The 15,530-nt window shown below is 41.8% G+C and overlaps 1 protein-coding gene across 2 annotated transcripts in view; it reads right to left on the bottom strand.

Moving 5' to 3' along the window:
• The window catches only part of Acoxl (acyl-Coenzyme A oxidase-like), a 287,456-nt gene that overhangs the window by 267,539 nt on the left and 4,387 nt on the right, over positions 1 to 15,530 (bottom strand). Inside the window, exon 2 of one of the 2 annotated variants that reach the window (XM_006500273.2) lies at positions 9,425 to 9,521. In XM_006500273.2, the coding sequence (XP_006500336.1) occupies positions 9,425 to 9,521 (97 nt within the window). Of the gene's footprint in view, positions 1 to 3,727; positions 4,087 to 9,424; positions 9,522 to 15,530 lie in introns of those variants that run through there. The other variant, NM_028765.3, reaches the window with a different exon arrangement.

Genomic DNA, 15,530 nt, shown 5'->3' with positions numbered 1-15,530 from the left:
TGTTTAATTCTTAAAGTAATATCATAGTGTCTTGAACAGAGACTACATGACTTTACATTCTCATCCCAGCAACACATAAGGATTCAGATTTTCCTATCCTTAAGGGAATCATCTCATTTTTTATAGGCAACTATGTTAAAGGGTGTAAAGGACTATGTATCTCACTGAAGGTTTGATCTTCAATTCCCTAATGATCAGTGATATCAGGCATTATTCTGTGTATTTACAGCTCATCTGTATATTTTTATTAAATAAGAGTCATTTGAAGTCCTTTGACCACTTTAAAACAAATTGTTGTTGTTGTTTTCTACATATAGGATCATGTCATCTGTTAATTAAGCTGTGTATAGTTGAGTTCCAAGAATTCTTTAGATTTTACGGATATCTTTGAAATGTGATTTATAAGTATTTTCTCCCATCCTATGGACTGTCTCTCAACTCTGATGCCAGTATTCATTCTGTGCTGCTATCACAAAATACCTGAGACTGGGTAATTTATACAGAATAGAAGTTTACATCTCCTGAGATTTCAGAAGCCATCTAGGAAAGACTATATGAGCAAGCAAGTGAGTTTTCTGGAGAAGGACCACCATTTTGCATGGCTACAATGGGTGAGTTCTGAGAATACAGGGTCCTGAGAGACTTCATCCCAGGATTGCTTCTCGCTGCTGAGATGCCTCTCCTGCCACTATTACATAGCCTAATGATTCCTGGGCATCAGCCCACCCTATTGAGCAAATTTCCTGCAGATCACCATGAAGATGAACTTTCATAGATTAATGGCATTTAGATGAGTTAATGACTTTATACATTCCAGATTTGATTCAAATAATTTTAAGAAGAAAGTGTAAGACACTTTTAGTTGTTTTGCCAGAAAGATGTAATACAGTTAGAATCAAGAATAGAATGTGTCCCCTCCTCATAAAATATTAAATAAATGCTGGACAATAAGAAATATAATGAGCTTTCATAAACTACATTAAAAAGAGAAATAGGCTTGGGACAAATTTGTGATCAAGGAAAAACATTCAGTCTAGGTCAGGTTCAACAATAAAGCCACAGGTATGCACTATGATTAAAACAAACAAAAAAAGTCTCTGTGGGGCTGAAGAGATGGCTCAGCAGTTAAAATCACTAACTGTTCTTCCAGAAGTCCTGAGTTCAATTCCCAGCAACCACATGGTAGCCCACAACCATCTGTAATGGGAGCTGATGCCCTCTTCTGGTGTGTCTGAAGACAGCTACAGTGTACTTACATACATAAAGTAAAAAAATAAATCTTAAAAAACAAAGCACCATGTGAAACTGTGGCTTTGAACTTATAATGAGTTTATAGAGTGAAGCACAGCTTTGCGTCTACTATCAACATCCTTCTGTAACTCCCCTTTTGTGTAACATTTCATGTACGGGGTAATTTTATAAAGAAGGTATAAGAAGGCTAGAGAGAAAAAATAAAGTGTGGCATTTGGGACTCAGCCCCGTCCATCACATGTATATATGTCTGACTACCTATATGTATATGCATACATATGTGTGTAGGTATATGTGTATGTATATGTGTTCATAAACACTTGTGGAATTATTTAGACAGGTAGTTGGGCCCAGCCAAAATGTATGTATCTGTGTGTGTGTCCACATGTGTGTTTGAATTCTCCCTTTCTTCTTCTTTTTCTCTCTGGCTCACAAAGAGTTAACAAAGTCCTAGCCTCTCACCTGGCCGGGAGGGGCCCTTGGGCCAGAGAGAAACCAAGCCTTTTCTCTAATTCTGCTGCTAACAGCTTTTAGCCACAGAATAGCAAGAGAGGGTTAAGTTTCCTGAGGCCATCAGCTTGTGGCCCCCAGAACAGTAAGAGAGAGTCACAAGGCCAGAGATCATCAGCCTTTGGCCTCAGTCCAATGCTGTTTCTCACCTCAGTACCTGACCCCTGCCAGGGCTGGTCTCCCAATACTGACACAATGGCATTAATCTTTTGATGGATGCTATAATGGCTAGTCTTGGTTGCATTTGGAACTGACAAGAACCCAAGCATCTAGGCACACCTGTGAGGGAATTTTCTCAGTTAAATCATCTGAAGTGTGACGATTCACCTTCCATCTGGGCCACACCTTCTGGTTGGTCTGGTGGCAGCCTATACAAAGGACATGGAAGAAAGAAGCTTTTGCTCTTTGCCTGCTTGCTCTCACTGGCAAGCCCATCCATTCCTTCACTGGCACTGGAGCGCACTTTAGGATCCCAGCACATAATGAAGACCAGCTGAGACATCGAGCCTGGTGGACTGAGCAACTACTGGATTCTTGGACTTGTCGTTAATAGACAGCCATTGTTGGACTAGCTGGAGCGCACCCTGTAAGCCATTCTGATGAACCCCTTATATACAGAGACATCCATTCTACCAGTTCTGTCCCTCTAGAGAGAGCCCTGACTAATACAGGAGCAGAGTCTTCAAAGTCTAATCACCTATACTAGAAGCCCCGCCTCTCAAAATGACTGTGGTGGACCTTAACTTTCAACACAGACATTTGGAGGGATACATTCAAAAAAAAAAAAAATCATTCGCTGGGCAGTGGTGGAGCACACCTTTAATCCCAGCACTTGAGAGGCAGAGGCAAACGGATTTCTGAGCTCAAGGCCAGCCTGGTCTACAGAGTGAGTTCCAGGATAGCCAGGGCTACACAGAGAAAACCTGTCTCAAAAAAAAAAAAAAAAGAAAGAAAGAAAGAAAGAAAGAAAAGAAAAAGGAAAAGGAAAGAAAGAAAGAGAATGAAAAGAGAAAGAAAAAAGAGAGAGAGAAAGAAAAAGAAAGAAAGAGAGAGGGAGGGAGGGAGGGAAGGAAGGAAGGAAGAAAGAAAGAAAGAAAGGAAGGAAGGAAGGAAGGAAGGAAGGAAGGAAGGAGAAAGAGAGAGAAAGAAAGAAATCGCCCTTGGTGTACAAAAATTTTACATTGTAAGCCAGGCATGATAGTGCATGTTTTAATCCCAGTACTCTGGAGGCAGATCTCTATGAGTTCAAAGCCAACCTGGTCTATGTAGAGAGTTCTGGGCCAACCAGGGCTACACAATGAAGCTTGTCTCAAAAGAAAAAAAAAAAAAAGGAAGAAAGGAAGGAAGGAAAGAAAGAAAAAAGAAATAAAAAAGAAAAAAAGAAGAAAAAAGAACAAAGGAAAGAAAAATGTGTTTCTTAGTATTTTGTCATTTCATGCTTATTTTATAATTAAAAATTTCAATTTTCTTTTGATTGTGCATTTTAACATAGAAAGACATATTGATCTTACCTGCAACTTTACTGAATTTACTAGTCCTAACATATTTTTGTGCAATTATGATGATTTTCAACGATAAGAGCATGGCATCATAAAGACAATTTCATCTTCTTTCTCTCCAACTTTTTATGTCTGATTTTTACTCACAGAGTCTGTCACTGCCTGATGTACCATAAACGTATATGTGTTTTACTATGCAGTGTGTCCTCCTGTATTAAACTATAAGCTCCACAAATACCTGCTTTACTTTCTGTCCCTTGGTGTCTAGCTCATTGTTGGAGCCAGTAAATAACTGTGAAGTGAGTGAGTCACCTCACCTGCCATACTGAAGGGACTTAACAAATGGTAGCAAGTAGTAATTGTTGTTACCTTTTACACAACACTTGACTGTAAAAGTAGTAATTAAGTTTTCAAATAAAAAGATCTTATTTATAAAAAATGGTCACAGTATCAAGAAATAAACAAACCATGATTCCAGCTGCTCTGGAGTCCCTTGGCAGACAACACACTCCCTGGCAGGCTCTCTGAAGAAATCCCTGTGGTCCCCGCAGATGACAGCACACTTTGGATGCCAATCTATACAGAGGGACTTCTATAAACAGTCCACTCCATCCTGTCATCTCTGCTCAACTCTTCCACAGGATCCCATGGGGCCAGGGCTGGCCTGGCCAAGTGGCCAGCATCCAAGTGCATGGGGCTGGAGCTGGGACAAAGACTCCTGCCAAAAGCAGCACACAGACCAAGATCCAGGGTAGCCTGTCACAGCCTGCTAGGAAAAGCCAGGGTTCCAGGACAAACAGAAGCCAGAGGGCCCAAGCCCAAAGAGGAAAGGTCTCAGAGAAAGAAAGTCAGAGCAAGCACAGGGATGGGTGGGAGGAGGCTTCTCTGTCATGATCCTTAGGACCAATAGGGACTGGGTTGGTGTTGAGGCCTAAACAGGACAGAATTTCATGAAGAACCAATGACAGACTCACTTCTTTGGCTTCTTGACATAGTCCCTGCTCAGCTAGAGTTTTGCAATGCACTCATGACTTCCGGGGGGTGGGGGGTCGGGGGGGGGGGGGAAGAAGTCTAACATCTTAGGGGTTATCAGGAAAGTAACCGGTTTCCTCATTCTCAAGCACCTTCAGAAGTGAGGCAATCTGACCTTAGAATATCATTCCATCTTAGAGCTAATCACCAGTCTCTCTAATGTAAAACACCCAAAACTAAAACTAATTTAAAAAAAATATATAGTTAGAGTAAATACAACGATCAGGCCATAGGTTGTCTGCCAATTCCCACCAGGCAGCTAAGAGTGGGCTTCCCGGAACCTGTGGATGATTTAAACCAGTGTTGTTCAGACTTCAAGGTCCCTAAGCCCCTTTACACTTAAAAACTACTGAGGGACCAACGAGATGGCTCAGTGGGTAAAGGTGCTTGCCACTAAGCCTGATGACCAGACTTCGAGCCTTAGGACCCACATGGAAGACGAAAAGAACCCACTCTCACAAGGTGCCCCTGACCTCCACATGCATGCTGTGGCATATGTGTGTCCATACACATACACACAAAAAAACAAACACATAAGTAAATAAATAAATATAAAAAGAAAAAAAAAACTGTGAAACTGCCGAGGAGCTTTCCTTGTGGTTCTATTTAGCAATTTACCATATTGGTAATTAAAACAGAGAAATCTGGTACTTTAGTCATTGTAAATAATAATAAACTCATAAAGTAATAGTTTCATGAAAATACACACAATTTCCAAAATCCAAAAAGGAGATAAAAAATAAAATAAGTTAGACAAATAGAGTTATCTTACATTTTACAAATTGTTTGAATATCTAGCCTAATTAAAGACACCTTGGCTTTCAGCTTTGCCTTTGCTGTGAGGTGCCCTTTGGGTTAGTTTGTCACAAAAGTCCTGCATCACACACACAGAAAACCAGGCATTTATTTTTCAGGTGGCACCTGCAAACATCTCAGAGATATCCAGGGATTGTCAGACCACACTCAAGGACCACTGGGCTAGGCCATGTTCCTGCTACCAATGCCTGCCCATGCAAATTATTAGGATGATGATAACACAGGGGATTGTGGGTAATTTTCTTTCAGTCTCAGGGGGCATAGTGTAGGTGAGCAGGAGCTGTGGGTTGCTATTTCATTATTCAAGAATTTGTTCCCAGACAGCCCCATAAATGGTCAAGAGTAGTCTGACCCCAACTGGGAGAAGAAAGTGTTGAGTTAGGATGTTCCTATGAGCCAGCTGTAAGCCATGATTGGGAAAGAGACCAACTGATGAATGGGAACCATTTGGGAGGAGACTACAAGGGTCCTGAGAAGGGAGCACGGTGTAGCAGTGTTAAACCCCAGATGCACTCTGAATCGTGGTGGACTTTAATGCTAATTTCACTGGTCTAGGCAAAAGTCTAGACAAAATAATTTTTAATTGAAAATATATTTTTCCATATAATATTCTGATTACAGTTTCCCCTCCCCCCAACTCCTTCCCATCCACCCAAATCCACGCCCTTTCTTTCTCTCATTATAATAATAATAATATAAAACAAACCAGACTAGGACAATACAAAGAAACAGATGGAGGTGGGACTGGAGAGATGGCTCAGTGGTTAAGAGCACTTGTTGCTCTTCCAAAGGACCTGAGTTCAACTCCCAGCACCTGCGTGGTGGCTCAGAACCATCTATAACAGAATCTGGTGCTCTCTTCTGCCATGCAGATGTATACAGGGAGATAGAACACTCATATACATACACTAATAAGTCTTTAGAAAGATTTTAGGCTGGGCACTAGTGGCACACACCTTAAGTTCAGTCCTCAGGAGGCAGAGGCAGGCAGATCTCTGTGATTTTAAGGCCAGCCTTGTCTACAGAGGGTGTTGTTCTAAGACATCCAGAGCTATACAGAGAAAGCCTATCTGGAAAAAAACAAAAACAAAAAACTGCCACTGAGTTAATTTTGTGTTGGCCATCTATTGCTAGACGTGGGCCTCCCCTTAAGTATAGTTTGTACACCCAGTGAGGCTCCACTAGAGAGAACAATTTTCCTTTGTGAGAGGTTATTAATTAGAGACAGTTTCTGGACTAGGGATGGGGGCTTGTTAGACAGAAGAATTTTTAATGTTCCCCACCTGACTGTAAAGCATAGTCCCAGCAGACTGAGAAGCCTAGGAAGTCAATGACCTAGGCTTGAATCTATGCTCTGCTAGTTCCATATACAACTGGCTCAATTTCTAGCTTCAGGGGGTTTTTTATCTGTACTTGGGAACACCATGAACAATGTTTTGAATATTTAGCAGTTACCCATTTAAAGTTCTTAGTGCTATGGCTGCAAGTAGTTTTAAGTTTGTGCTATCACTCTTTGCTATACTGATGATATAGACCAGAGATTCTCAAACTGTGGGTCATGACCCCTTTGGCAAACTCCAATATTCAAAAAAAATTTATATTACAATTCATAATAGTAGCAAAATTACAGTTATGAAAGTAGCAACAAAATAATGTTATGGTTGGGGTCACCACACCATGAGGAACTGTGTTAAAGGGTCTCAGCATTAGGAAGGTTGGGAACTACTTATCTAGATCATTATCCTGTATGGGCTGCCAGGGACACATGTCTCTAAAGATGCTGCCACACACATGTCCAAGCTCTAGTATTAGCTATTTTTCCCCCACTGTGACAAAATATCTAAAATAAATGACTTAAAGGAGAGGCTTCTTTGGCTCGTTGTTTCAGTCCATCATGGGAGGGAAAACAAGGTTGGCAGAGTTCCTGGTGACCAGCATTTGTGGTGGAGAATCCCCACATCTCAGTGGATCAGGGACCAGAGGAAATGGGACTAGAGGTCAGATTGTAACCCCCAAGGCTTGCCCCCCAGTGGCTTATGTCTACCACCTAGATTCTGTGTCCCAAAGGTTTCCAAACAAATAACTTCCCAAAACAAAACTATCAAGGCCAAAGATTCAAGTGCGTGAACCCACAAGAACATTTCACATTCAAACGGTAACAGTTCCAAAGGACGCTCCCACCCCAGTTCTGCCACAGAGCAGCAGACGATCATCCTGAGGTTTTAATCTCTTCCGCAAGATACAAAGTGTCAGCAGGTCCTCCGACTAGGACCTACTCTGGGACGTGTCAGGGGAGCAAGAGAGCTCTTGGCTGAGCTACAGAGAGATGACATTACTAGAAACCAGTATAGGAGGTGCCAGTATAGCATTCAAGGATGGTGTTCACATGGAGTGCCCTATGTATTTCTATGTATGGGGAGAGAGAGAGAGAGAGAGAGAGAGAGAGAGAAGATAGAGCCAGAGAAATACAGAAAGAGGAAGAAACACACATAGATAGAAAGTCACACACAGAGGGAGGAAGAGAGGGAGATGAAAAGATTGACAGAGAGAGACACACACAGAGATACAGAGAGAAGGAGAGACATAAAGGCACACACAGAGAGAAAATGAACACACAGGCACACAGGCAGAGCAGAGAGAGTAAGAGAAACCCATACACTTTCACACACATTTTAGGTGGTCTTAGATAATGTTTTCCCCTTTAAGATTACTGAAACATTTCATCTTACAGAGAAGGCACAGAATGGAAATATTTTCAATGGCTCAACTTGGCTTGTAAACTGTCCATGGAGACCTAGAACAAGTGAGGCTCCTTACTTGAGTGCCTGGAAACATCATCATTACACTTGCACTCTGCCTCTGAGCTCACTGGTTCAGTCATGAACGCTAACAGCAGTACGGCACAGGGGTCAAAGAAAGATGGAAAGGTCTGGAATGCTTTCTGAATGGGGAGGACAGCCATGACTCAATATTTTTTTATTGAGAGGCAGAGTGAATCATATAACACTTCTAGGATTCTGGGATGTGGACAGCTTGTCCAGCTGTCTAAGGGTAGGATCTGAGAACCTTCAAACAGAGATGTACTGCCAAGTCTCATGACATCTGCCCAATGAGATGAGCCTGCTGTACTGACAACTAGTTTGCTTTTCTTTGGTTCCATTGACTTTTGCTGATTCACTCAGAGAGAGGAGCCAAATGTGTCAAAATAACAGAATATAAACCAGAAGGATCCTCAAGGGTTAATCCGGTGTTTCATGGAGGAATTATACCCATTTATCCAGGACAGAAAGTGGTCCAGGGTACCTAAGGCCCCTGGGAGAGTTACTAAAACAGGAAGATAACAGAATCCAGAGTTTACAATACTTCACTAGGAATTTGACTACAAAGGTTAATTCTCCAGGCTTGGTAGGTAGAAAAGCCATTATTGAGCCTCATGAGAGGATCAACTTTCACATCAGTGTCTTGGGTATTGACACTAGATTAAGCCTTATGAGTCTTTGGGGGCCAGCCCCCTTTGCTTCCAACCCTGACATCAGGGACCAGCATTGATTCATTCACTGAGGGGCTGATGGGAAGGTAGACTCTTGACATGAGACCAGCCCTCTGCTTTCTTTTGCCCTTTGTGACACTTTAAGGAAGCCATTGAGCTGAATGAAATGGAAATGGACTTAGACCTACTAAAATATACAATTCATTTTGTCTCCTTTTCCACCCTTATTTATCATGAGGCTAAGCAGACTGAAGTAGTACCAGTGAAGTAAAAAATGGTATTTTTTAGATGACCAAGACTCATAAACTCCAGACAGGCCTACAATATTTCAAATGTTTTTTAAACACATTGTTTCTTATTTGTCAGCAGTTTTTATTTGATGCTCCAAGTTATATTGGTTTTAGGAATGGATATTTTGTTACTTCTGTGACTCATTTTTTTCTCTAGTCTGTGAACTTCGAAGAGTAACTATGTGGTCCAGAAGGCAGAAAGGGGGCTCCAGAGAACACTGCTTTACAATGACTTTGTTAGTGTGCTTCAGGCCATGATCCAGGAGCTTACATAAGTCACAAAAGCAAATCAAACAAAACATGTCTTGCTTGCTTACAGGCACACACACATATATACATACACACAGAGAGAGATTCACACATGCACACATGCACATGCATGTGTGTGCATGCACGTTCGTGTATGCACACACACACAGATACACACACACACTCTCTCTCGAGTGCGTGTATGTATGTACATATGCATACACACATACAGAGAGAGATAGACATATTCACACACACATTCATGCAGAAATAGCGATGACACTTACCTGATCCAGGAGTACATGCTTTACCACAGGGAGACTCAAGACAAACTTCACTCGCTGATTCGTCAAAGCTCTCATTTCCTCCAAACTTAAATCATACCTGTACAGAATAGAAATACCACGTGAGCATTAGGACACTGAGGTGTTACTGACCTTGAGTCTGTAAGTTGCCAGAAACAAACCCAGAGCTCTAAGAGAACAATCTTTTGTCCTGTTCCTGTGTAACAACTCCTGAGTCAGATGGGTGCTGGAAGGGGGGATTTCCTGATAAGATTCTGTTAAAATTACACTGCAGCTCCTTCTTCACTACAGAGCTGAAAGACTGCAGACACTTCAAAGTCTAGAATAGCCAGAAGGCAGAATCTGTGGGGGCGGGGGCAGAGAGTGGAACCCAGTGGTATAAGGAGAGGACTGTGGTAGTGTAAAGAGAATTGTTCAGTCAATTGGTGAAGTTCTGCCATCTTTTGAATGAAGCTGAGAGTCTACTGGGAAGTTACCCTCCTCGTAGGATTTTCAAGCAGATGACCTAGCTTGACAAGGTCCTAGTAGGGTCAAAACTAAGTCCAGTAAGAAACATTGCCTTTCTCCTTTCCATTCACATTCTGTCAAAACTGTGGCAAAGACTTAGGCTTTGCCATATTGGAGACAATCCTAGATGCAATCTTCCTGTCTCCCAACTCAGCGTCCATCTTGCCCACTGTACTTTGGAGGTTTCTCTCACCAATCCTCCAGTCCTTCACAGACAGTGCCCACCATTAAATTTCTGGCATGTCTAGCTCTATCTTAGTGTCTGTTTCTCAAAAAGCATAAATCTGGAAGGAGGAGTTTCTCTCTGTCATCCAAATATCTCCATTAAAATCATGGCAAAAGTCCAGAGCCCATCCATGTTTGATACTGTCAGTGTTTGTGTGATGACAATTCCAAAATGAATCAGACACTGGAATATTAAAGTCATGATCTTAAAACAAACCTCAAACTAATGTTATAGTAAGCAAATTCCAACTCTCTTGAAACAAATAGGAAAGGTTCTCACCAAAGAAATACAAAAAAAAAAATTTTTTTAAGAAAAAAAAAGGCATTCATAGAAATTATAGAACTGAAAATTTGGTAGCCAAAATTAATTTAAAAAATAAATAAATAAAAGCACTTCTCTGGTGAAATTAGTGCCTGTAGCTGACAGAACATGAGTCTGTGACGCCATGAGAAAGCTCTAAGTCTGAAGATGTGTTCTCTCTCCTTTCTTTCTTGTCTTTCTCCCTTCATCCCCATGCCCTCAAGGACAGGGTTTCTCTCCATAGTTCTGGCTGTCTACTGGCTCTGTGCTGTTGGGCTGGAACTCACAATTCAGTCTGCTTCTACTTCCAGTGCTGGGATTAAAGGTGTGAACCATCACCACCACCCTCTCCCTTTTCAGATGTTAACTCTGAGCCCCCAAAGTGAAGCATTTGGGGGTGGGAGCTTCGGGAGAGGAGTCTATCACTTCGACAGAACTTTCCCGAATGGACGGATATGTGTCACAATTAAGTTTCTAAAAACTAAAAGCAAAAGAATCTTGCAAACAACTTGAGAGAACCAATGCAAAGGGAAAGACCTACAGGGATGGTAACATCATCTGAAGCCATAGAGGTCTGAGGGAGGGGCTCGCGGTTTTCCCTCGCTCAGGAACCAAAGAACGATCAAAACGGGTCTTAAAGTCAGGGAAACCATCCCTAATGGATGGAGGGAAATAATTAAGACAGTCTCACAAGTCCATCCTTTAAATGACTACAGAAAGATTTGGCTTGGTGGCCCCCCTTTACTTTTTGAAGCCATACGATGTCTACATGTTGCCTTTTTGAAGAGTAGATGGTTTTGCTTTTTAACATTTTTGTGACTGGCTTATTTTCTTCCCACTTGGCATATTTGACAACCATGTCTCCCAGAGATTACTTGTGTGTGTGCCATTCTACTCAAAACTAAATGGTGGTCAGGTTCAAGTATGCATTGTATTTTTAAGAAAAATAAAACAAACTACATTTATAGAGTTGCTTGGAATTGAGAAAAACAATTATTTTAATGTGTATGTGTGCATTTGTGCCTTGTATATATGTGTGTGTGAGAGATCTTTGTGTAACATGTGTGTGAGGGTCCAGGGAGGTCAAAAGAGGGTGTGGGTCCCTTGGAGCTTGAGTTAATAGGTAATTGTGATCTGTGGGACATGGGTGCTGAGATCTGAACGTGGGTCTTCTTGAAGAGCAGCAAGTGCTCTTAACCACCAACTCCAGCTCCTAGATGTAGAGGGCTGCCCTGATGATGCTTGTATTCTAATGCTAATTTGGGCCCCCAAAACTGGTTCTCCCAGAGAATCTGCTAGCTAAGTGACCCTGCCCCCAGTTAATTGTGATTGGTAAATAAATAGCCAATAGTTGGGCAGAAGAGACATAGGTGGGGTTGAGGTTTTGTGGGCTTGGGTCAGAGAGGACCAGGAGGAGAAGGAAGAGGAAGAAGCCACCATAGGATAAAGGAAGAAGGTGCAGGAGAAGAGAAAGGAGAAGCCACTATGGGTTAGCTGAGTCATAAAAACGTGGCTCCAAGGGAGTTATGAGCAGCTCAAATAGAACATATTAAATAGTAAGTAACAACTGGGGTTATCAATAGGAAAGTAGATTGTAACAGCATGGAGGGTAGGCAGCTGCCCAGCTATTGTGCAGCTTAAGGCTTATTGGCTTATTGCAAATATAAAGTCTCTCTCTCTCTCTCTCTCTCTCTGTGTGTGTGTGTGTGTGTGTGTGTGTGTGTGTGTGTGTGTGTGTGTGTTTTATCTAGGAACTCAATAACCAAAGGCCAGGATACCAAATAATTTCTTACTACCTTGGGGTTTGTTTCTGATGGGTTATAGTCTATGAGTCTAGACAAATTTATAGTTGCATGCAGCCAATATCACATAAAGCATTCACCCTAAACATTCTCTGGCCCCTCCAATTTGGGCTTCTCTTGAGTGGTCTTCTCTCCCCTTATCTTGATCTTTATCCTTAGGAGGGTGGGCAGAGCTAGTAACATAAAGGTAACAACAGAAGCACTAGCTGAGTTGTGGTAGCAGCTGCAAAGGGAGTGGCCATCAGTAGCTGCAGTGACCAAGGGCAGCTACAGAGTTTCAAAGAACATCTAGAATACAAATGATGGGGATAGTGGAAGCAGGAAGCAAGATAGGGCAAAGAGCCTAAAATGAACATTAACAGAAGTTTGTGAAAGCTAGAGAAGAAAAACTGTGGATCCTGGTTGCTGGAAAGGTCCTGGGGAACTTCCAATCTTTGAGGACCAAGGTCTCAGAGATCCTAGGCTGAGAGCCCTAATACCAGCTGCCTGGGAGCTCTGGTAAATTGTGTAAACAATTTACACTTGTTTCTGTAAAGCTGAGGGTGCCAGAACCCAAAGCCTCTGCTCTTATCTACTATTGCCACTCACAGGGGCTGGAGGACAAGTTACAACAGCTGCAGAAACCCCGTGGGATTAAGTAGTGGATTTCATCCCTCTGGGGATTAAAGCAGCACACCATGTAACTCAACTTGAATGCCTCCGGCAATGAACGTCTGACTTTGAAAGCCTTACGGCTTGCATGTAGAGATGAGAAGACAACTTACAAGAACTGATGCTCTCCTTGCACAGCATGGGTTCTGTGGATCATGGTCATCGGGTTTGGCAGTAAAAGTGAGCCCTCTTCATAGCTCATAAAATGCATGTCAGAATATATACTTAAAATTGCCACTAGGTGGAACTTGTTCTTCATGCGAACTGTCATTGTGACTGACCAAGTTGAGAAATCTAAGCTGGATGAATAAGCATTTTGGGAACCTGGAAACATGAATATTTGTTAATCACAGTAGTACACCTAAATTTCTAACAGTCTCTAAAGCAGCGGAATGAGACTGTGCATCAGAGAAACAAGAGTTGCAGAAACAGTCACAAGCACTCTAAGCAAAATGAAGGGTTGATATTATATTCTCCTTATTTAAAACACTTCTTTGGTTACTTCAAATATTGTTTGTATAACAGTGGCATATAAGTCATACCTAATTATTTAGTATTTTCACAGCTATAATTCCTATTTTCGGTTTTCCTGAGTCTGTAAGATATGAAGATGTGACAGATACTGCTCCCCTGTCTCATTCTACAGACAGTGCAGAATATTTGATCACACTGTGACCTCTGAGATTGTCTTATTTATTTTAAAACAAACAAACAAACTATTTCTAGTTGTGGGGTGGCTCAGCCCTTAGCACACACCTTTAATCCCTCTGGCTGGAATGCATGTGAGACAACATGCCTGCTACACTTTGGAGTAACTACCTACTTATCAAAAGATAATAAGCATATGCATTGTCTCACACACACATACAAAATTGGAGGGTAGGGACTTGAATCTTACCTTTTTCCTTTCTAGTATCTTAATTCTAAAAAAAAAAATACTCTAAGAAAATACAATGTGTCAAGAACAAAGGTGTGGATTATAATTTAAGTCTCAGGAAATTAGTGCAAAGTAGATTTGCCTGTGTAACCCCCACCCAGGGCAAGGGGGAAAAGGTGTTCTCAGTTTCCCTGTCAACCTCTATTTCCTCTCTCCTGACCAATGCTGGCTGCTTAACAACTCTATAAATGACTGTCTACTTCTTTCGAATATTAAAGAAATTGGATTATACACTATGTGTTCTTTTGTGTCTGGCTTCTGGCACTCAGAATGACTAAGTTGTCTTCAGTGACTGTTGTGTCCATAGCTCACTCATTTTCACTCTAGGATTGAATCATTAAACTAGAATATGCCATAAAAATAAGCTGAGGGAACAAATTGCATGAGTCTAGTTATATTAAATTCTAAAAACAGACAAAACAAACCTATAACAGGAAGGAGGGCTAACAAAGCAGCGGATACCTCCTAAAGGGTAGGGCAGAGGTTGCCAGGCAAGGGGTGAAGAAGTATCCTCAATCACTATGGTCCTCTGCTCTACTTACAAAGACTCCTTGATGAAAAGAAGGCTCTTATAGGCCCGCTGTGGGTGGTACCACCCTAGGCATTCAACTCTGGATTGTATAAGAAAGCAGACTGAGCAAGCCATGTTGAGCAAGCCAGTAGGCAGCACTTCTCCGTGGCCTCTGAGTCACTTCTTTCCTCCAGGTTCCTGCCTTCAGTTACTACCCTTCCTTTACTTCATGACAAACCACGATATAGTCTCTTCATTAGAACATATAAAGCAAATAAACTCTTCCCCCACCAAGTTGCTTTTGACCAAGGTTTATCACAAGAATATAAACCTGACTAATACAAAGTCTGGTAAATTTTCCACAAAGATAACAAGGCAGAAGAACACGAGAGAGAAGAAATGTCACAGATAAGAGCACACTAAGGGAACTTGACAATACATACAACACGATGTCCAGGACAGGATCCTGGAATGGGAACAGAGACCTATGGGAAAGCTAAGGAAGCATTATAGAATCTTGAGTTTAATTAGTACTAGCAGGTTAGTGTGGTCACCTTAGTTTTGACAAACTGTCTGTGCTAATGTAAGATATTAACAGGGGAGGGAGACCTGGGAATTATCTTCACTCTCCATAGCTTTGCTCTGCACTGAAAAGTGTTCTACAATAAAAATTTCTAGGAGATGGAGAGATGATGGCCCATCAGTTAGGAGCTGCTGCTCTTGCAAAGGAACAGAGTTCAGTTGTCAGAGCCAGGTCTACTTAGCAATACCTTACCTGAGACAAGACAGTGGACAAGGCCTGATGAACACCACCCGAGTTTATCCTCTGGCTTCCATACCCAAGCACATACACATGCACACACATGTGTGCACATCTGCATACTTGTCTACCCACCCCATACATATATATATCTTCCCACCCCATACACACACACACACACACACACACACACACACACACACACACACACCTACCCACCCACCCCCACACCTCCATACAACAAAGGAAATGAACATTAAACACACAACTAGGTGGTGGCAAAAGAATCTCAAGCCCTTGCAGAGACCCAAAAAGAGCTTGAAATTTTATGATCACAACAGAGTATGACTTTAATTAAGAATTAGCCCCCAAACACTCAGAATTGCAGCCATCT

Source organism: Mus musculus, chromosome 2 (genome assembly GCF_000001635.26).
Source record: "Mus musculus strain C57BL/6J chromosome 2, GRCm38.p6 C57BL/6J".
NCBI lineage: Eukaryota > Metazoa > Chordata > Mammalia > Rodentia > Muridae > Mus > Mus musculus.
Note: the sequence above shows the minus strand (reverse complement) of the source record. Positions and strands in the feature narration are given on the sequence as shown.